Here is a 22509-nt window from a genome sequence, read left to right on the forward strand (position 1 = left end):
CTAATATTACAAATTGGATTTCCTCTCAGGGCCCCTTGTACTTCACTTTCTACAGCACCAATGAGGAGACTACCAATTTGTACCTCATTGTTCTTAAGACATAACTTACTGTCAAGGATGTGCTCTTCTGCTCTAGTGGTTATACCAAATTTAATTAGGTCAAAGAGAAGTGACCTAACTGCCAGGGATCAGGAATGACTGTGAGCTGAAATGCTTAGACTATCTGGGGTATCAGTTTCAGTTCCTGCTATTGCAAATACTTGATTCAATAGATTGCTGATTATTCGCTTAACATTAGGGCTTAATTCTTCCTATCTGAGTCATCAGAATTGAGAGTCATGCACCAGTAGCTTAATGCCCTTCTAAAAATAGCTCACAGATAGTACACTTTATGCAGAGGGTCTTTTTAAGCAAATGCCAGCCTATTCTGGCTAGATGATCAGAAGGGAAAAAAGTCTGTGCAAAAATTAGATCTTGTCATGATTTGAATTTGTTAACTTTACAAAGATTAGGAAATTCACAAGTAAAGGGTAGAAATAAAAGAATCAGAGTGTGTGCTTGAAGGGAGGTAAAATCAATAGAATAAATTTCTAGAAGGTGTCCATCCATATCAAGACAAATGGCAGGATCCAACTTTCTGAGGAAGAATATAATGAAAAAGTCTATATTCTCTAATATCATGGTACTACAGCTCCAGATCAGAGAGGAGAGTAGAAGCCCTCTACTCAAGGCAGAGTTTAATCTTTAGTCTAATTTAATCTTTAGTCTTATTTTTGTCCCTTGCTCTCTGTCCACACCCTGAGCAAACAATTACTTTAATTGAGTTGTTGGCTTTCAGAGCTCCTACTGCTAACACAAGCCAAGCTCAGTCATTATTCTCACCTTGCCTTGGTCTAGAAATGCTACATTTTCCTAATGATTTTCTTAAGGACTATAATACATCTGTAAGTTTTAAAGACCCATATTTTTCAAAAAAACCCTTGTCTCTGGATTAAATTTAACTATTTTTAAACTTGTAACGTACTTGCAGCAAAAATTTAATAAAATATTTGAATAAGCATAAAACTATGGAATTAAAATTTGAGGAAATGTCTGTACATCTAAATTAAAGAGCATGAGACTGGAAGAACTAATTTCAAGGCATCTAAGATCTAATGAGCATCAGGTTCTGATGTGAATATTAACAATTCAGCAATACCTGTGGAGATGGATAAATGTACATTAGACTTGCAATTGAAAATTCTTGATCTGCATTAGAAATAAATATTTCCTTTCTTGCAAAAGTGATACACAGAAAACAATGTCTATTTTTAAGCAGACCATTATTAATTCAGTCAATACTGTCTCTCAGATTCCTTGGATTGTGATTCCAATGCCTTGGAGTCTTAGAATGTAAAATGCTGTCTTTTACACAGATTGTATTATAGTACTATTTGGCTAATTCACATTTAAACTGGATTTTTGTCCCCATTTTCATGACAGAGCTCTTGAGGAGCATTTTTACATCCTGCTGTGACAGCCTGAAAACATTTCCTTCCCTGTTCCTCTACTCTTACGTCTATTCTTGTGGAGAATATTGCCATAACTGTTCATCTCCTTATAAGAAACAACCTGGCCAACACTGAGATGGTCACTTCCCTCAAGGAGAACAAATAAGTTCTTTTTCCTATGCTACCCATTCAGAAATAGAGAGCCATACCAATTAAAGACATTCCAGTATGAATTTCTTGTCATTTTTCACAAATTTGCAATTTCATGTGGGAATTATAGACTAATATAATTTCTATACTCTGCACCATCTCCATGTGCCTCAAAATTTTAGAGGAGAGGTGGAAAGGTACAAAAAGAGCAGAAAATAAATCCCTGTGTGGTGAATTTCTAGGCTTCTGCCTTAAGCAGAATAATTTTTTGCTTATCATCACTGATAATGTCCTTCACTCTCTTAAACCTCCCAGCAATAAAAAAAAAAAAAAGCAGTAGAGCTTGAATAATTAGGAAAAAAAGGATTTTTAAAAATGGAGATGAACTGTACCATTTTATGTAAAACCAGAAAACGTCCTCTTGAACTGACTTGATATGCTAGAAACCTGTTTGTTATTACCCATGCATCAGAAACCTTTTCATGCAATTAAAGGATATATATTTAGAATCTTTACAAGGTCTATGTGAAAGATGCTCAAAGTATAAGAGAGATAATTTAAAATTTTCTTCTGTGTGAAAAATCATCTCTGCCTAAGATAGGTTCATTATTACTCCAAATTGAGCCTTACTTGAAAACTGTACAAAGCTCACTGACATTTCCTTTGAAGTAGAAATATTTTTCAAGTTAATAACACAATGCAGTGATACACAAATCACAGCTTATTTTACATATTTTTTGACTATTTCACTTTTCTGCTACAATTGTCTCCCTATATCTGCAGTATGCCTAATAGGTATTAAAAATGATGCTGAGAATATTGCCTTATAAATTTTGTCACATTCAGCAAAATCATCAATAATTTATGGGGATTGTACCATTAAAACATACTTTCATGGAATGAAAAGGTTATGAAAATGAAAATGTCACATGCTAGGATTTTGTTCTTGCCTTAAAGATTCTAGTCATTTGCACAGTGCTCTACAATGGTAGTATAAAAGAGAACAGTCTTCCTGTTTGATGGCTTTCATTCAGGTGCCAGAGTTTCATATTTCATGCTGTGTGTTATGTATAGGAAATCACTTGGAAAAGGTCACCATCTATCCTAGTCACTTCTTGCTTAATTAGGCATTTAGCAATGACACACATTTAGCAATGCTATTATAAATGAATTCCAGGAGAGATAAGAAACCATGATGACAGTGTCAACTGATATTTATTTAGGTACATGAGATGTGCACAAGTCTGCATGTCTGCTTGACAACCAGTGTGAATTGTAGATACAACCACTACATCACAGAAAAAGAAGTTTTAGACTCCTGCTTTGCTCCTGGAGTATATGGGGAAACCTTGGGCTGAAAACTGCTTTTAGCTACAGTATGCCCGTCTTGACTGACAAATACAATAGCAAATATGCCCAGTTTGAACGTGAGTGCCAGAGAGAAGCACCAGTCTGAAGGTGTGAGACAGGCAGATATTATTAGTGTGTTTCACAGCAAAGACATTATTTCAGTTAACATTTCAATCAATGAGTGTCATAAAAACTACAGGTTCAAACAAACTAAGAAAAAAAGAAGTCACAAGCATTTAGAGTCCATTCTTCAACCTTGCTTTGGAAATGCCAAATTATTCAGAAAACTGCACAGAATAATTTTGGAAAGCCTGAAGAGAGGTGGTCTTTTTGCAGTAGAAAATACAGTACTTTGGAGGGTTCTTTTATTCTTTTTTTTTTTAACCATCTCTTTATAACATAATATGATTTCAGTTGTAATGGATGCCTTTTTACATATGAAGAGAGATGGTTTCTTTAGATTCATTTTCTGCTTTTCACTGTTTTGGACACTTTTATAAGTACTGGCTAAATGAGGAGTAGCGTAACACATCTCTCTTTTGCATGTATGCATGATTATAAACAAGAATTTATTTATTCTGCACATGGGCTATTCTGAGATATTCTGAGAGGAGAGTCAGGGAAGCTGCTGTTCCAGCACCACATCTGGAGTTGTTTACCAGGGTTGTGATGAAAGCAAAACCTTCCAAGGTATTAGAAATTACGCAAATGAAACCCTTCAAAGCAAGTTCCATATTCACAAGCCTTTGAAGCTGAACTCCACAGTGTGCTTTAGGGTGGGGTGGGTGTTTTCCTTCCCAAAACAGATCATGCTAGGCTTTGCAGGAGCAATACAGGAAATGGAAGCACAGCTTCTTAGCAGCTGCTCAGGTTGGTGCTGGTATTGAGGGACAGAAGGAAGGTCAGGGTTTTTTCTTCAGTCAGCTCAGAAATACTCGTGGGTGAAGTTGTCTTCACCCTTCAGGCATGAAAGAGGCCATGAACAGAGGGAACCTTTTATTGACCTTTCCTTCCTATGACTGACAATTTAGAGTGAGATGCACAGGCAAGAAGGGCAAGAGAGTTTGCACGCAGTATCCTGTCATTATCTGGTGGTTCTTCCATGAATATTTAACAAGGGAAGGATGTCCAAGAGGCATTTCAAATTTGCCAGAAAGATATTTAGTTTAATTCCTGTTTTGCTGGATTTTTTTTTTCTTCCAGCTAGTATAATGCAATTTCTAAGATTTAAAATTATGTGCTTTGGAAGACTGGAGATTTTAAAGTTTCTTTTATTATACTTCTCTGCATTAATTTCCCACTTTTATTTGCACCACATGTATGATCAGTGAGATCCCAGTTTCATATCTGTGCTCCTTGAATTGACAATTTGCCTGTGTATTTAGTTGCTACCATGGAGTTAACCAAGATTTTGAAAACACTGAGCGCAATGTTTTCATTTACATTGTGTGTTTCCTGGGAATGATAGCTCAGTTCCTGTCCTTAGGAGCTCAAGGAACAGTTCAAGCCTTTTTATTTCATCCATTTTGCATCTATGGTAGCTTGAGAGGTTATTTCCCTACCTCCTGGATTTCACTATGCCCTTGAAGGTGTGCCTCCCTTTAATTTACAGACTAATTTGAAAATATGAATTGCTTGTAGTAATCAGTTACTTCAAGTTCTTCATATTAACTTGTGGAATTTAAATATAATTTATTTGCAACTCAACTCTTTTTGGCTTAAGTGAGCCCATCCATTTGCAAGATGGGAGAAGCACTCAGCGCAGCTCTATTGATCCAGTCTGAGATAGTGACTCAGGACCCTGAAGACCAGGAGGAGCTTTGGCCCAAAATAAACCCAATCCTGTGACAGGCATGGCAGCCCTGCAAAACTTCCCAAATTTATTTTATATCTGAAGGGGATTTTGAACAATCTAATATGCTAAAAGTAAGCACATCCACATGTTAAAGCACATCCTAATTGCAATGAAAGATAAATAACTAAAGAAAGTAGCTGAATTGACCATTTTTCAACTATAGATATCCTGTTCTCTATTAGCAGTATTTTAAATCACCTCAAGTATATTCAAAATGTCATCTATTTTTTTTTTTTCACATGTTAAAGCACATCCTAATTGCAATGAAAGATAAATAACTAAAGAAAGTAGCTGAATTGACCATTTTTCAACTATAGATATCCTGTTCTCTATTAGCAGTATTTTAAATCACCTCAAGTATATTCAAAATGTCATCTATTTTTTTTTTTTTGTTAAGGGGATCATCTGATGTATTCAATTTGTGGATGTTTCTACAGCCCAGATAGTTGAAGCATACAGAGGGTCTGAAAACATTCAGAGTAGAGCATGCAGTGTCCAAAGTTAACAGGTCGCTTAAGCGTGAGTCAGCACAGCTTTCCTGAAGTTAGTTCAGTTCAGCAATAATGCTTGGAGCATCTGGCACCACTAAGAGTGGTTGGGGTTTTTTTCAGAAACATATGTTTTATGTGAAAGCATCCACAGCAGTCTGAAAAATATGATTCATTTTCTTGTAAACAGAAATGTAAAAGTTTAAAATGAAAATGTCAATCACCAGATCTAGAAAGATGCCTTCCTATTTAAATCAGCTGCATGTCCAATGCAAAGTACACCAAGGCTTGTATCAATCCTTAAAACGTGCTAGTGAGAGCTGAATGCCAAATAGTTTTCCACGAGGCCTGTTATGCTAATCACTATGGCAATCGGTTATTTATCATTCTTGCAGACATGTATTTTCCATTTACGCTAACAGGGTGGTTGATTGGATTTTGTTCATTAAATGGGCAGAGTCAAAACTGGTCTTATAAACTGCTGTTCAAGTTAATTAGTGAGTATGTGTTTATTCAGAAGCAGAAAACTAAGTTTTAAAATTATAACCTACATCAATCAGGCCTCTTTACTACATTATATCAAAATCATTCTACGTAGTGTATTCGGTATAAAACAGGGAGTAAAAATGCTGCATTTTCATTTCCTCCAGTGTCTGATGGTCTGGCAGTAAATGTGATGTTGTTAGTCGTAAAAGAGCAGGAACAGATATTGCCTTTTCCTCTGTTGTCTTACCTAAAACTCTCCCAGGATTTGCATATAGTTTAAAAAATGGTGCAAGGATAAGAAGATCCTAAAGCTTGTTTTTTTACAGTCTTGAGTTTATTAGCTATTAGCAGGTAACACAGATGGTCTGCAAGAGCTACCATGAGAATATAACCTAAACAGCAATAATTAGAGCAATAACAATGAAGTCTTAAATCCAATCACTGATGGAAATGCTAGACTGTGATTCTGGAGACCCAGTTTCAGCTCCTACATTTTATGTCCTTGTGGGAAGGATGGTTTCATCAGCCTGGGTACCTCCATAGGCTTCTATGAATACTTGCAAGTGTCCCTTTGTAAAACAGAGGAAGACACATTTCCTTCTTCTGTCTGCTGCAAATTGTTTAAAGATCCAGCTGAGGATTTCACAGATCTCAAAAGCCTTTTCTTTCTATCTTGTATCACAACTGGGAGTAGATTTGATTACTCTGGTCCTGGGAATAGGGAGCATTCTGGAGCAGCATCTGTTCAGTGTTGGAGTTTTCTTTGTGAATAGTTCAGCATTCACTGGACAGATAAAGCAGGATCTTTGAATTTAAAGCACGTTTTCCTAATAGGAAGCAGAGGAGGTTTGGGAGTCAGTCTTTCACAGGTCTTTTAGTACTTGAGTGTATGATAGCTTATTCACTGCCCTGCTGTCTCCAAACTGAGGAGACCTAGTCCTTTCAGCCTTTCCCGAGGTGGCAGATGTTCTAGATGATATCCCTGGTCATTTGAGTTCTTTCTCTTTGCTATTTCTATTATGCTCCTTTCTGAGCTGCCAATACCTTGAGTGCACACATTACCAGTACTGTGATAAAACCAAAATTTTGTCTTTTCTTTTGCAGAAAAGTTGTTTTGTAATCTTTGTTTCAATAACCTTCCTGGTGGCATTTAACTTATACATTCTAGAAGATACTGTATGGTGACCCATGAGTTTCTGACTCCCTTTGAGATTATTTCAGGTTGCCTTTCCTGAGTTTCACTTGTCAGCTCCACACCCAACATTAGGTTCACACAATTTAGGCTTTCGTCATCTCACTTTTGTTGGCATTAAAAGGTAGCTACTGCCTTTTCCCCCCTCAATCAGTTTTGAGCAGTCCATGAGTGCTTCAACATTATCTACCACTTAATTATCTCAAAGAGCTTTGTGTAGCCCTCATAATGTTGAGATACAGGTTTTCAAAGGAGATGTAAGATGGCCAGACATCTCTCACCTTGCCACTGAGCTTTGTAAAAATGGCAGCGTCAGCCACAAAAGGGACAGAAATCTTGTTTGTCCTTTCTCCTGGCTGCCATTCCTCCTCTATAGCATCCTACCAGGAACCTTGTGAAAAGTTGGTATGGCATTACAAATCTTTCTGTACTGACATTCAACAATGAAATTTGGGTTTGCAGGGTGATAGGTCTCCACTCTCTCCCCACCATTAATATGGATGGAAGATAGTTTTATTTTGGGTTGTTTTGTTTGTTTGCTGGCCTATAAAAATAGACCTACTGGATTTGTGTGTGTTTTTAACATCTTTTTTAAATGCTTACAGTATCTTAACAGAACATCCTCTTTGATGAGAAGTAAGAAATGTTTCAGCAGCCATATAAGAACAGAAATACCTCATTGTAGTTTACGCAGATAAATCACTGTTGTGTATGAAGGTAAATATTTTCTTAGTGGAGGGAAGAACTGTGGAAGTAGCTATGCCTTGAGCAAAGTTTATGTTTGCCAATATGCTGCCACATCAAAGTTTAAGGTGCTGCAGATGTCTTGTGCCAGAGGATTTTCAGTGTCGTAGATCTTAGTACATCAGAAACTTGCAAGATATGTTTGAGTGTAATAAAAAATGGCCCAAAAGGATGAACTACTCTTCTGGAAAGAAAATGTGCAGAGATCCAGCAACATTCAAGTGTAGAAAGTAGAAATCTGACAAAATTTTTGCCACTGCAAGCCTGTTTCTCATGATGCAATAATACATTCAGCCTGCAACCTGCTAAAGTTATCTCATGCATTAAATGGACAAAGCTTTGTTAAGAGCATTAAAGACTGCTGTTTCCTATTGTATGTACCCTGGGCACCCAAGAGGATTTTTTAAATATGAAAATCCATTATTTTATATGAATTCCATCCATGTAGTGATGGAATTCCTTTCACTTCCTATTCAAAATCTGTGGGATTTGCTTCTATTCCCACTGGAAAGTCAGGAAATATTGACACAATGCAGTGGAAATCTAGCTTAGTGTTTTGGATAATCTAGTACAGCCATTCTCAGACAGGTAAAAATGCTTCCTCTTGTTTGGAAGGTAAAAGGCTCACCATTTCAGATGGCTTGTTGGAAGGCAAACCCTGCAAGGTCAAGGCAGGCTTAATTTCACGTTGTCCTTGTGGGAGACAGTGCACATGGACTCCCTCCTCCTTTCATTTCTCCTCCCACCCATCCCTCTCCATACACACACAAACCGTTTTTCATTTTGTTACAGGCCAAGGCAGGGGAAGGAAGGAGGGGCTGCCCAGAAATTTGTAGGACAGAGTGAAGTATTGCTTTTTCATTTCTGTAACTGGAGCAAAAGGGACACTCAATGCACCATGGATAATTCAACTTTTACCAGTATGACTTAAAATAAAGGTAGTATATCCAGAAAAAAAAATCAACAATTTGTTTCTGAGCCTTGTCCAAGTACTAATACCAGGCTTGAGTAGCCCATGCCCTACAGCCTGGTGATCAGAGCAGGACAGATATTGAGTTATTTTGCCTAAAGCATATGTGAAACTTGTTCGTAATTAGAGCAAACATACATCTAAAACATCATCATCTAGCATGATGCTCTCCAAAATGATAGATTTGGGTGTATATACTACTTAAGAATAAGGGACTAAGTTATACGAAAGTAGGAAATTGAGCTGGGGCTTCTTTTCCAAGTTATTCAGTCACTCCACATGACAAATTTTTAAAGAAATATCAAGAGAATTATCCCATTTTACTACCCCAGAAAGTCCCTTTTGCAGAAGATGAGATGGTGTCATTATGAAATGGAAATGCTTGTTCAGCCAGGGAGCAGAGCAATACAGCTTTAAGTAAAATTGTTTTTGCTTAAGCTTTGATCCAGGTATGGCTCAATTGCTTTCAGTATCTTTTTATTCAGTTGTTTTCTGTTATGGAAAGGGAATTGATGTATTTTCCCATCTTATTTTCTGTACAAAAAACAAAATATGCTGAACAACTTTATTTGTGATTAACACATATTGTGCTTGCCTTTGCTATTTATCTTGCTAACTGTATTTTTCAGGAGCACTCTCCTGTTTTTATTTTATAGTTTCTTTTAGAATTCATGAGTTTGAGCATAGAAGTGAAAAAACTCCCAACACCAAACCATACCAAAAGGGAGGATATTTTCCTCTAGCCTGAAATATTTATTTCATCATAATAAAAGATGAACCAAAGCATCCCATGCTTCTTTATCAATTCTTCTGATGACAGAGGTTTCTTATACATGCTGATGTGCTTAGCTAATAATCTGACAGCAGAAAAGTAGACCAGGAAGCATTAATAGCTGCCTATCTAAATAATTTTGCCAGTTTGCACAAACAGCTGACCTGTAAGAATCTTACAATTGACTTGACAGCTGTAAGAAGTAATGTGAATATTGAAATTGTACAATTATCCATAAATTTCTCTTTCAGGCTTGTGAGGCTTTAATTTAAATACAATATCATTATCTTGTTTAAAGTATTAAAAATATGAACCACAGTAAAAACAAAGTCAGGTCTCTCTCTTTACTGGAACTGAGAGAAAAGTCTTAGAGCAAACACAGGACCTGTATTTTTGCAACCAGTCTGCCTGCCAGCATGCTTAGTAAGGCTGTTTGTAATAGCCTAAAGCCAACTAACCTGTTGTAAGAAGATGCTGTTCATTTTCTCTTATCCTTGACATTGTTTCGCTCAAAAGTACAAAAAGTAATTAAGAAGTAAAACATATTTCATCTTCAGAGGAACTGCAATCATGGCCACAACAGGGCAAGAATGGGTTGCAGTTTGGTAGTAGTTCTGATAGGATATGGATTTTCAATATGCATAGTCCTCCATGTCAGCAAAATCAGATCATTACAGTTTTCTGTGACATTCATAACTAATTTAATGGAAGTCCTGATATAATATGCCATTTAGTCCATAACCATTTTTTAATTGAAGTCTCAGTCCAAATGACTGTGGCAATCTATTTTTATTTTCAGTATGGGCTTTTTGACTTCACACTGTGTTACAAAGTCATTTACATAAATATGCATTTCATAAAGGACTGATTGGGGATTATTAAGAGCTCAAATCAAACTAACAAAAATGTTTGCTATAATTGGGTTATCCATTGTTCTGTTTTTTTCTTAAAAGAATATATGTATTTTTGAAAGATATTCTATTGTGGTTAGCCACACAAAGTATTTCAAGGATAAGACAAAGCAACTAAACTTTTCAATTGAACATGACATGACCACACTGTGCTTTTGTACCTCCACAGACATGGGGTACAAGTGATGCTTGACAGAACGTTACAGAGAGGTCCCAGAAACAATGTAATTTTTCAGTACATTGAGGATTGACCTTGGCGAACTCCTTATAAAGCTTTTCTTTTCATGGAAATCATAGAAAGGTTTAAGTTGGAAGGGACCTTAGAGATCACCCAGTTCCAAACCCCTGCCATGTCAGGGACACCTTCCACTCTCCCAGCTTGCTCAAAGCCTCATCCAACCTGGCCTTGAACACTTTCAGGGGTGGGGCATCCACAGCTTCTGTGGGAAACCTGTGCCAGAGTCTCACCACCTTCCCAGGAAAGATTAGATTTCCCTAAAATCTAATATAAATCTCTCTTCTGTTCATGATTTTTTTTTTAAGGCAGAGAACCTTTATCTCTGATGCTAAATTGCAGATTTACATTGCAATTTTCATTAGGTGTAGTTTCATTTTGAGAATTCAGGCCTTCTTTTACCTTTCAGATATTTAGCTGTAAAAAAAATATTTACCTAGGAAATCCAAAATTTAGGTGAAATTGAAATGATGTCAAAAATTATTTGATTTTAATGGCCACCTTTTCCACATTCACCATTTCAGGTTCATCACTTTTTTCTTGACAACAATGTAATTTAAAGGTTCTTGCAGCTGCAAACCAAATCATTTTGTCACCTTGAACTGTACGAATATAACTGAGGAGATGACAGGAGATGAGATAAAAGTCAATAAAAAGAGAATAATTTATTAAAAAGATCTAATGTTACAAGAACAGTACACAGAAACTATTATATTACTGTGTCTTCCACATTGTATATACCATTATATATAGCATATATACAGATTGTATACAATATATCTAACATTTTGATATGGGCCATGACAGCAACTTTCTTTTGGTCTGTGTAACAAGGTTTCTTTCTAATAATTAATTTTTCTGAACAGATCCTGTGACATTATACAAAAATACAGTCTCCTCAGTGACGCCAGACTGCACTATTACAATCTTTTACATGAAAAAGGAAAAAGCTTTCCCTTGCAACTAAAAATGTCATGATAAGGAAACATCTTCTACAAAGTAACAAATAGGTAATACATAGGTACTTAAACATTTAAAACATGTTTATTAATATATTTAAGATGCAAAATACATATTCTGTTCATGTTGAATATAAAACATACCTCCTTTTGTCCCTGCAATACAACTACATTACCTGATGGTATGTTCAATATTTCTATTTGTATCTTCAGACTAGAGAGGGAGATGTGTCTAGATGGAGCTCTGTCTCCTTATCAGACTTTTTTTTCTTCCTATAAAGCATATCCATTTATTGTTATCAGAAAGTTTAACCAAATGCCACCAGCAGTGAATGCAGCCTTTTTGAATACTCTGAAATGAACTGCATTGGCAAGCAACCGTATAAAAAAATAGAGGAAATTATGCATAACTAATTTATAAAATAGCCATTTGACTTTTTGGTTCATCACTTTATTCTTATTTATTTTAACATTTTGGCAGATGATGGATTGCTGATGTAGGCTCTCTGCACAGTAGCAGTGCTGCAGTTTTACAAGGGACAGCAGGTAGTAGTTTTCTATGAGTTTGCTCCATCAGCAATGTACTTTACACCTGCCTGTCTTTGATCTCAAAGGCTTTTCCAGAAGCAGAGATATAGAAGGCCTCTTTCTATATATCTAAAGTCAATTCTTAGCTATCTATCCTGCCTTTGTTTTCTGAGCAACATGGTGACTTAAATGATTTTGAAAACCATTTTTTAGAAAATTATTTAAAATATTAGTGGGTAGCAAAGATTTAAGTTGAACCTCCTCTGAAAAATTTTACTGATAAAATATTCAAAAGCAAAAATATTTAGTCATCGTCAGTTTTTACCTTCTTATCTCTGTTGTGCTTTCTTGCTTACTGTTTTGAAGCAGCTGAGAAAGAGCACAGTTGCAGTGTATTGTCTAAATGCCAAAACTTGTTTTTCTAACACTGGAAAAATAATAGCATTTTGAATTGGGAACCCAATTCAGCTAAAATAGGTTTTCATGAAAACCCTTAGAAGGATAGACAACTAGAAGAACATGCTATTAGGGCTTTCATGTTAACCATTTTTGACTTGATTCTTCCCAGGCAGTGCAATGTTTTTCCTAGGCATGGTCCTCAGATGTGTTAGCAAAATGCTGCCCTTCATAACACTGTGCCCACCATGATTGTACAAACATGCACACCATCTTCCCTTGGAGTCATTTTTCCTCAGGTTCCAGTAGGTGGGAAAGCCTTCCAATGTAGAAAAATTGTTCAAATTGTCTATTGAGTAAAAAATTGTCTGGTACAGGAAAAAATGGGGATTAGAACTGATATCACACAGTACCTACAAGAGTAATCTCCAGTGAGATATAGAAATAGAGCCAATTAGATAAATAATTGGAATGATGCTCCGTAGCACTTTTCCAAGTATTTTTTTCTCAGAAACAAAATTCTCCCAAATATATCCTACTGCAGTCTGTAGATACTTGGATAATGCCATTCTGAAAAGCATAGAATGCTAGCAGAAATTGGACTCAGAGGAAAAAGAAAGTTACAACTGAGAAGTGATTGAGAAAGGTTGGTTTATCTCCTTGCATTGCTTTATTTGTCCTCTTAATAGCTTAATGTGTATAATGTTTAAATGCCCAGTGGAATTTTCATTGTCATATGCAGTAGGAATTGATTTCTTATTTTCTACTGAAAATTCCATTGGACATAAAAGCTTGTGGTATTTGATAAAAACCGACTGGTTTCCTCCTAAGCTTCTGTTTAATAATTTTCCATTTACCTGGTAATAAAATAAATGGATTTTCTGCTCCATTTTGCTATGTTCTGGGGTAAGCTGTCTAGTATTTCATTGACAATTATTTTTGCTAAATGAATACATAGTATATATTTTCAGAACAAGTTCTTCTTTACTTTTGCTGAGGTCTTCGCATATAAACTGTTTTTCTTCCTTGTCAGTAGGAGCAACCAGCTGTATCAAACTTTTTTCTATATTTAAAAAAGGATTTATTTTCTCCAAATACAGGTGTACTGTACTAGATACCACCCTGTAATAATACATGACTGGGTTCACCAAATTTGAACATATTAAAAAAGAAAAATACATTTTAAAGAAATTACCTTTGCTTACAAAAGTTTATTACATACAATCTGCATATTTTTGGGCCAAGAAGGGTCTCCTCCCCAGAGGACTTTTTCAAATAAAAAGAGATAAAAACCTGATGAATTATTGACCGTGTCTCCAACACTTCTCTAAGTGCACCACAGGCATTTTGATGGGTCTTTAAGCTTTAGCTTGGGTTTTCAGTTTCTCCACGGACATAAAACTCCATCCCTTGGTGTCATCAAGTTAAAGCAAACAAATAACAACAACAGCAAAGTCTGCAGCCTTCACCATGAGGTTGAAGGTACCATCAGTGCCAAAAGCAGTGTTATAGAGGATGAGGAAGTAGACAACACATGTAGGGTGGACTGAGCACTTGTTACTTTCCCTCCTGAAATGAAAAGCAAAATAATTAACAAACAAACGATGCAAATGGTTCTCAGTACATTTAGATATTAGCTTTTGCCCAAATTTATATTCTTTTACCCTCAGCAAAAGACTAATTTTAAGTCAATGGATTACTGTGTGAGAACTGCAGATGCAAAATGGGCTCCATACACAGGTGGGATTTTGTGATGATACCTACAGCAACTCGCATTCTGGATCCTCATATTCAGTCTGAAAATTAATAGGAAATTCCAAAAGGATATATGGTTTTGTGTCTTAATCTTCAAAAAACCATTAGGCTGCAGAAGCTGCCCTGAGTCACAAATTTTTGTCACAGAACAAGGAATGAAAGCTAGCCCTTCATCCCTAGCCTTGTCTAGACGAAAAAGGGGTCTTTGGCCCATTGGTGCAGTGTTCATTTTTGATCACATCACAGTCTTATATTCCCCTTACATGCTAAGGGGAAATGCACTCTGGGGTAGTAGCGGCAACAAGATGAGAAAAGAACCAGACTGGATTTCTTTGGACAACAATTGTCCTCAATGAAACAAATGTGATATGCATAGTCTAATTAGATGGAGGACTTTGTGGCCTAGAATTATGATATATGAAAGAAATATCCCATGAGGTAGGGATTAGTGTCTTCTGCATTCTACTGTAGCACTGCAGTTTGTGACCAGACTAGAGCTAAAATTGGAGTTCTAGACTGAAGTTTCCGGGTCACACCTTTTTGTTAGTATTCCTTAAGGACCAAAAAGCAATATTTAATAAAATTTTAAAGTGTTATCAGAAGGTTATAATTAAAATGCCTTGTTGTGTTTAGGCAAAGATTACGTTATTTCTTTGTTCTAGTCACTAATCCTCCCATCCCTTACTTACCTGTGTAATATTGATACTTTACATTCTTTCAACACATCACAGTAACTGAGGAGAGAGCATCTAGACATCAAAATTTGCCTAATGAAAACACTTTAATACTGCTATAAGTTAATAACGAAATAGCAATAATTATGCAAGGGAGTGACTGGAATTTACAGAGAAATGCAGCTTCTTCTCAAGGAGGTACATGCACAGGTGTCAGGTACCTAAAATCTATGGCACTTTAGCTGTGTTACACCTCTGGTGGTACAGAATGGTACAGAATGTTGTGTGTATCCCCTAAGTCCCACAACACATCTGCCAGCTCTGTTTGGCATGCCTTAGGACATTGCAGATGTCCTTAGGTGCTCATGTCTTAATACTAAATTCAGAAGATTAGCTGAATTGCTGTCAAGGCTCCACTGCTGGTCTCTGTGGATTGCATGCCAGCTGACTTTATTGCTGTTTGAGACACTAGCGCACATATAAACATCTATATCTCAGGTAGGTTTTTAGGTGTTATCCTCAAATGGGAGAGATTTCCTATAAATCATCTTTGTTCATCAGCTTCACATGGTTGCCTCAGATGATCTTAAACATCCCATGTGTCACTGGATACCTTTGTTTCTAAAGAACTAAAGACTCAGATCAATGATTTTATTTAATAGCTAAAGAATTATAAGAACATTGTTTTTCTGGTAGAGAATAGCAGAGTTAATGAGCATTGCTTTCATCACCACACTTTCAAATAAAAGTGTAACCTTACCTGAAAAAGATGGAACTCTGATCTGGGGACTTGCAGTCCCATCCCCTCCTTCACTGACTGCACAGACCTCAATGATGTAGACCCCAACATCAGGAAGAAGTACCACTGCAGAGGTTTTTTGTGTTTCTATAACTTGGCTATTGCTCTGGCCCTCTTGCCGAAATAACACCTGTGGTGGAGAAAGAAGATAGTGGTCACAGTGATCATTGAAGCTCTGTACCAGACATTTTGTGTAGATAACACAGTCATCGCAATGTTAACTGTTTCATGCTTTCATTAGGGATTTCTTGACATTGCATTTGAACAGACTTCGCTTTTACTCTTCCCTTTCTGCAGTGGCTTCAAAACAGTAATAGCAAAATATTATAGAGATTCATGAATGTGAAAGGACATGGATTGTGCCTAGAGCAAAGACAGAGGACTTGCCCTCTTTAGCATTAGGTGTTGTACAACTTTATCCCCAAAATTTAAAAGTTTATTTTGAGTTCCATTTGATTCAAATTCTTGTCCCAAAGTTCCTGTTGATATTCACATTTTTGGCTCAAGAATCCAACTTCAAATATAAGGAAAATAGCCTGAATAATGTATTTACTGTGTTTACCTTCCTGGCTAAATCAACTGACAACAGCTCAGATCTGTCCCTGCATTTCCTGTGAAACTCAATACAAATTTATGGTATGTGGGAGGAAAGCAAGTCAGCACGTAGCTGTCTTTTTGGTATTTCTGCATAAGAGTTTCTGTTCCCAGAGAAAATTGAAAAGGTCAGAGAGGTGTGAAAGACCAAAGAAGTCAACTCTACTATTTCAGAATATCAACTATTTTGATAAAGGTTAAGACAGTTTCTGGTTTATTTGAACCATTTTATGCTTTCTCAGTGATATTGCCTGATGCATCAGAGGAGATATGAGAATGTAGTCTATAGAAATGATTTGATATGGACTCCAAAAAAACCCAGACTCCACACTTCTTTAAAAACACTGAAATCATTCTACTTTTGTTTAAGGTATTGCAGTGAATTCTGATTTTATGACTTGTTATTTAAGTGTTAATCTGGACTTTATTCTTTAAAACTTCAAAACTTTAAATCCCAGATATTACCATCACTGCTGTTGACCATCACTAACATGATCACAAAACAAACTGAAGTACTTGTGTTTCTGCTAAAAAAATATTAATTTTATTGTAAATTAAAGATATCTCATTATTCTGCATTTTTCTAAATCCTACTGCAAACACAGTTGAAATGAAGAGGTATTAGGAATTTCATTGCAATCTGATATTATTAATAGCCACTGCTGACTCAGAGAGGATGGACTGACCCCCTGAGATAGAGGGGAGTCAGATAGAGTTTGTCATTTGAAAATCACAACACAAAAATATATTGGGACATTTCTCTGATTTTAATTTTATTTATTGCTTCTCACAGTGAAAGCTGTTTGAAGACAGTATGTAGAGAATGCTTCATTTGCACAGAGAAAAAAGAAAGGGAAAAAAGCCAACAAAGAAGAGGAACAATTGCTTGGAAGATAGAAAAGTGAGCCAGGAAAGGGAAACACTAACCTTGTATCCCATTACATCAGATTCATTAGCTAGAGGTCTGACTGGCTCCCACCCAAGAGACACATGTGAGCCATCCTGTATCCACATAATATTGCCTGGTGCTTGGCTGGGAGCTGAGGAAAAAAAAAGCCAAAAATAACATGTACATACATATATTTTTATAGGTAGTTTATTTAAAAACAAAATAAAAGTATTTTAATTTTTCATTATATTTAAAACTGGTAATGTTACCAGGCTTCCCACTCTAGATGGAACATTAAAGATTTTTTTCATCAGTAATATCATTTTGTAGATTATAGTGTATTTATTCCACCCACTCCATAAATTCCACAAAGCTTATGGACTTGAACTCTTTTCTCTCCCTTTGTACAAAATGCCTTGTTTTCTAGGAAATTAACCTTTGTTATGAATGCAAAGTCATATTAATTACTTTCTAAACATGAAAGCAAAGCCATGAATGAAAGCTATACATGATTCCTGACTGTTATACACTCTTAATAAATAAGAATCTAAGGGAACAGAGGTTGCTCCCTGATTTCTTCCTTTTAGCAAAGGTACTGACATTACTTACGGGATTTTTTGGTTGCTGCATGCACAGCGGTGCTAGGTGGTCCATACCCTGCAGCATTGTATGCCCTCACTGTTAGGTGGTATAATGTGTTTCCTTCTAATCCTGTCAGGAGGACGGATGACTCATTTCCCTCTGTTTTGACCTTTTCTGCTGCTTCTTCCTGCTGCATGTCCTTCCAGTAACCAACCTGCCAACAAGCAACCAAATGAAGGATTTATATAGGCACGTGGCAAGCTCATGCCGCCTGATACTTGTGCTTGTTACCCTGTGGAAGGTATTTTTGCCATTTATGCCTTTTTTTGATCATCAGACCCCTTTAAGCATATGGGATTTGCAGCTTGACCTCAAGCAATTCAGTGCTCTCTTCTCCAAAATGGCAAGACATGGAATATTGTGGTGTGACCTGGAGCACATGGAGTAGCTGCGTACCAGAGCAGGTTATTATAAGACAGAAGAGGAGAGGGTCAACTTTGTCAGGGAGAACTCATCATTGAAGGACACCATTCAAGGAGAACTCATCCTCTGGTAGGTCACCAGAATATCTGTGTTCACCCTGGAAAACTCTGACTGCATCATTTAAGTGTTGTGAGGAGTATTCTCCTCCTGGTCTGGAGAAACAGACCCAGGAGATTTCTTATCAGTCCAATGAATAGGCAATGAAAGAACAATGATGGAAATATTTCAATCATTTGAAAAATCTGAACAGAAGAAAAAGGAAATGGATTCAATTTTAGTTCTTGGACATAAACAGGTTTCTGGTAAATGAAGTTTTGATAGTATGTTCATGCTCTTCATTTTCAGACATAAAATGAACCTCTAAATGATCTTTGGTGGTTATTCTCTAGTATTTTAAAATTTATCATCATCTCAAAGAGGTTATAAAGCTGAGCTGAGAATTTGGTTAGTCTTTGTCCTAAGGGACCAAGCACTTCCAGGGTGTAAGTAAAGAAAATGTATCTACGCGAGCTACACAAGTAAGGCAATTCTCATGGGGCCCTATTTTGACTAACAGGAGATGTCACTAAAATGCCATTCAAAGACCTATACTCAGCTTACTCTTATTCATGCTGAGACCTACTTGCTTTTCTTCCACATTTTGACCTTTTGCGGGGAAGCTGGTTATTCCTTAATAAGTTTTTTACATTGTATCAGGATAACACTTCTTCTGAGAAAAAAAAGGTCAGAGGCAAGACAGAAGTCTTGAGAATGTCTCCCAGGAAATGGTGAACCAAAAAAACCCCAAGAGGTTCACAGGAAAATAAGACCAATGAGCACAATGCTGACCTTTTATAATTGCATTAGGACTGCCATAAAAAAAAAAGACCTGGTTGCAAAAATATACATTTGAGGTCCTATCTTCGCTGGACAAAAGTGCCTCTGTTAACTTTGATTTAGGGTACATTAGTTTGTGTCAGCTCACAGTCCACTCTTTCAACTGTAAAATTCAAGTATTAGTCTTTTGTGTGTATGCTTGCATTATCTCATGTTAAAATGCTGTTGCTTTAATTCTTAGATCAGTTACAGCTCAGTTCACAAATCTAGCTGCAGTCACCACTCGTTCTGAAATAAGTGTGATTCACTGAGGTATTTTGCTGGATGAATACTTGACCAAAGCTACTGATATCTGAAATAACACCTATTCAGAGTCAGTTTTCTTTTCTTCAAAAGAAAATGGAATCAATAACCTTTTATTCAGATCCTATTATTGAATCTCCAACGCTTATTATCTCTTGGACAGTCAATTTCCTTTCATTTTACTTGTGATGCATCTTTACAAATTTGGTGCTACGATGGTGAGAACTGCACAATATTGACCACTGTATGAACAGGCAGTGAGGGGAACATGTGTCCTGGAGACCCTATCATCCAGACACTGAAGTCTGCTGAGGGTCCAACAAGAAAAGGGTCAGAAAGGAAAAGTGGGATGACTAAGCTTACGTAGGTGAATAGTAGGAGGGGTGGAAATGCAGCTGAAGCTTTTCTCCTTTTTCTAGAAGGCCAGGAGCAAAATTACAAGTAGCTGTGTTTATTCACAGGACACATCATGTCTCATGTCTCGAATGAGATGTTCATTAATTAACTTTGATCTCTTTCTCTTTTGGAGGGGGGGAGGGGGTAACACATACATCTATTTGGTGATGACCAAAGGAAATAAAAGAAGAAGTAGTTATAAAACAAAAAATTATTCCAATGATTGTTGACTGAGGTAGATCGTGTGGGGATTTACATTGATTTGAACTGAAATTAAGATACTTCTGATGTTTAAAAGTGAGAGACATATATCTTGAAATAGAGGGTTTGCTTATTTACACTTCTCTGCATTTGCTGGTTCTTTTTTAAATCTTATTTTCTGTAACTTTAGTTTAAACTTCTCAGGAGGGATCTATAACACAGAACAGGTTTTCATTAATGATAACATTGACTATTGATAACAGCATGAAGCATAAATCATAAAAAGTAGCCCATATTTGAAAACTGAAAGAAAAAGGGGAGAAGAAAGCATTTTTAATCTGTTTAATGCATTCTAATTTGCAAGGTTTTGCATTTTTTCTGGACTTTCTGTTGTTTTTAGCCAAAGAATAGTAAACTTGGATACCTGATTTCCAGAGACCCATCCCTTTGAACTGGAGAGGAGCAACCTGCTTTGCTCTTATCATGGGTCGAGTAATAGTTAAAAGCAAATCTTGGTTAAAAAAAATAATTTCTGTCTAAAATTCTTCTACCTTTGATAGTTGCAGAACACTTCCTTGAAGTTTTAAGTTAAAAAGCATCTTAAATGCTTTTTTCCCTAAGTTGGAGCATCCACTCTTTTTCCCTAAGTTAGAGCATCCACTCTTTTCCCTAAGTTGGTTTCTAGGTTATACAGTCTTCATCATAACTTAATTGGATTTAATTGCAGGTCATCTTCACTAAATGCAGCAAAATCAGAGTTACTGGCTGGATATTGTTTCTGCTGACCACAGAAAATTAAAGCTACAAATTAAGCATATCAAGTAAGAGTCTAAATTAAGTAGAATTTCTGTCTTGCTTTTCCAGGCTATGATTAAAATATCCATATGCTCTTTTTTTAAAATTACCTCAAGATGTACTTAACTAAATAAAACAAAAAAAAAAAAATCAAGTACCATGCAGATAAAATTATCTGTTCCATTATAAAAACAGATAATGTGCAACTAAGAAGTAGCAAAATATTGAGTAATTCTCCTTGAAATGCCATAATATGGTTTTATTAAATAAATAATATAATAAGCCAAGTTATTATGTCAAGTAATCCTCTCTGAAAATGACACTCAATATTTTTTTCATCTTTTATATTTTTGTTATTTTTTGATTTTGTTTATTTGTTTGCTTCAAATTGATCTTTTGATTGTATTAACCCAGCTCCTATCCCTTAGAGGAACTCCAGCAAAAAGACATGAGATTTTTCATTTATACTTAAGTATTAGCCTTGTCTTTCTGGAAAAGAAAAAAGAAACCCAAAATATCTTTTCCAGTCAGTAATTCTTCCTGTTTTCCTTCCTTACCAGTAGTGAACAAAAAAGAAAATATTGCCTCAGGCTCAAATAGATTTTATAACCTTCAGATTCCAAACAATAAGTATGAACAACACACTATATTTTTCCACAATTCTGACAAAGTTTTTGAGCTGCTTCTATTTTATCAGACTTTAGCTGGCATATATTTAGTAAGGTCGAGTGGACAGCTGACAAACCTGTACTGAAGGCAGGAATAATATGTGCTTTGGAAGATGCAAATGAGGGCAGCAAACCTTGCATAAAACTCATGTGGCATAACAGTTAACACTGCCTTTCAAGGATGCCAACGTGAAATTGGACAAGTTCCTTTGCCTTTCATTACTCCTTAGTACAAAGTGCAAGCAGGGCCACAGTGAAAGTGGGTCACTGTGAACTTGTCCACATTTAGTAAATATTCTGTCACTTTGGTTGATTAAAGCCCAAAAATTCAAGAGTTGAGAAAATAGCTGCCCCTTTTATAATGCTGTTGCCAAAAGGCCAGAAATGTGAAGACTGTGTAGGAGGTTGTCACTGCTATGATGACCGCAGCCAGAATACGAATTGAGACATGAAACAAAGTGGCTACTCAGATTGCTTTGCATTCAGATTGAACCAAAGGCAACCCTTTACCCACAATAATTCTACGTTAGGAAACAAATAAAAAACAACAAAAAAGGATAATTCATCCTTTTATCAAAATTACTGTGTTTCTGTGCATTATCTATTTGCTGTTTGTGGATTAAAGGAGTACTACAGGCTTTGTTTTCCACTGCAGTGAACAAATGATGAACTTTCAGAACTGGTTTTGAAATTAAGAGTTTTCCCAACAAGTGAAAGAAACTCTTAAGAAAAAAAATAATATGGAGAACATAAAGCTGTTCTGTACTTCTGGGTGTTTTTTTGGGGGGGTGGATTTTAGCCCTACATGGACTCCTTTGCTTTGGGCACTGTGGGGTGCTTTAAAGACAGACTGTCAGTATGTTAGGAAAATTGGGCTGATAGTGTGGGCCTAGTGCACTAAAGTGAATATTATAATGCACTGACTCACTGTACTGATCCTATAAATCATTACCTCCTTTTTGATGAAATCCTTCCCAAAAATGGAATTGAAAAGATCTAGCAATACCATCTTTAGAAGTTATTCTCTC

At 36.3% G+C, this 22509-nt stretch overlaps 1 protein-coding gene across 1 annotated transcript in view; it reads right to left on the minus strand.

Annotated features, from left to right (window-relative positions):
* Positions 1–11283: 11283 nt before the first annotated feature.
* CNTN5 (contactin 5) overlaps positions 11284–22509 on the minus strand; it is a 603295-nt gene continuing 592069 nt past the window's right edge. The window contains exons 23-26 of the mRNA XM_031066019.1: positions 17847–18033; positions 17276–17388; positions 15716–15884; positions 11284–14095 (exon numbers count right to left, since the gene is read on the minus strand). Of these exons, the coding sequence (XP_030921879.1) occupies positions 13992–14095; positions 15716–15884; positions 17276–17388; positions 17847–18033 (573 nt within the window). The 3' untranslated portion in view covers positions 11284–13991. The remainder of the gene's footprint in view (positions 14096–15715; positions 15885–17275; positions 17389–17846; positions 18034–22509) is intronic.

This window comes from Geospiza fortis, unplaced genomic scaffold, assembly GCF_000277835.1.
Source record: "Geospiza fortis unplaced genomic scaffold, GeoFor_1.0 scaffold16, whole genome shotgun sequence".
Classification (NCBI taxonomy): domain Eukaryota; kingdom Metazoa; phylum Chordata; class Aves; order Passeriformes; family Thraupidae; genus Geospiza; species Geospiza fortis.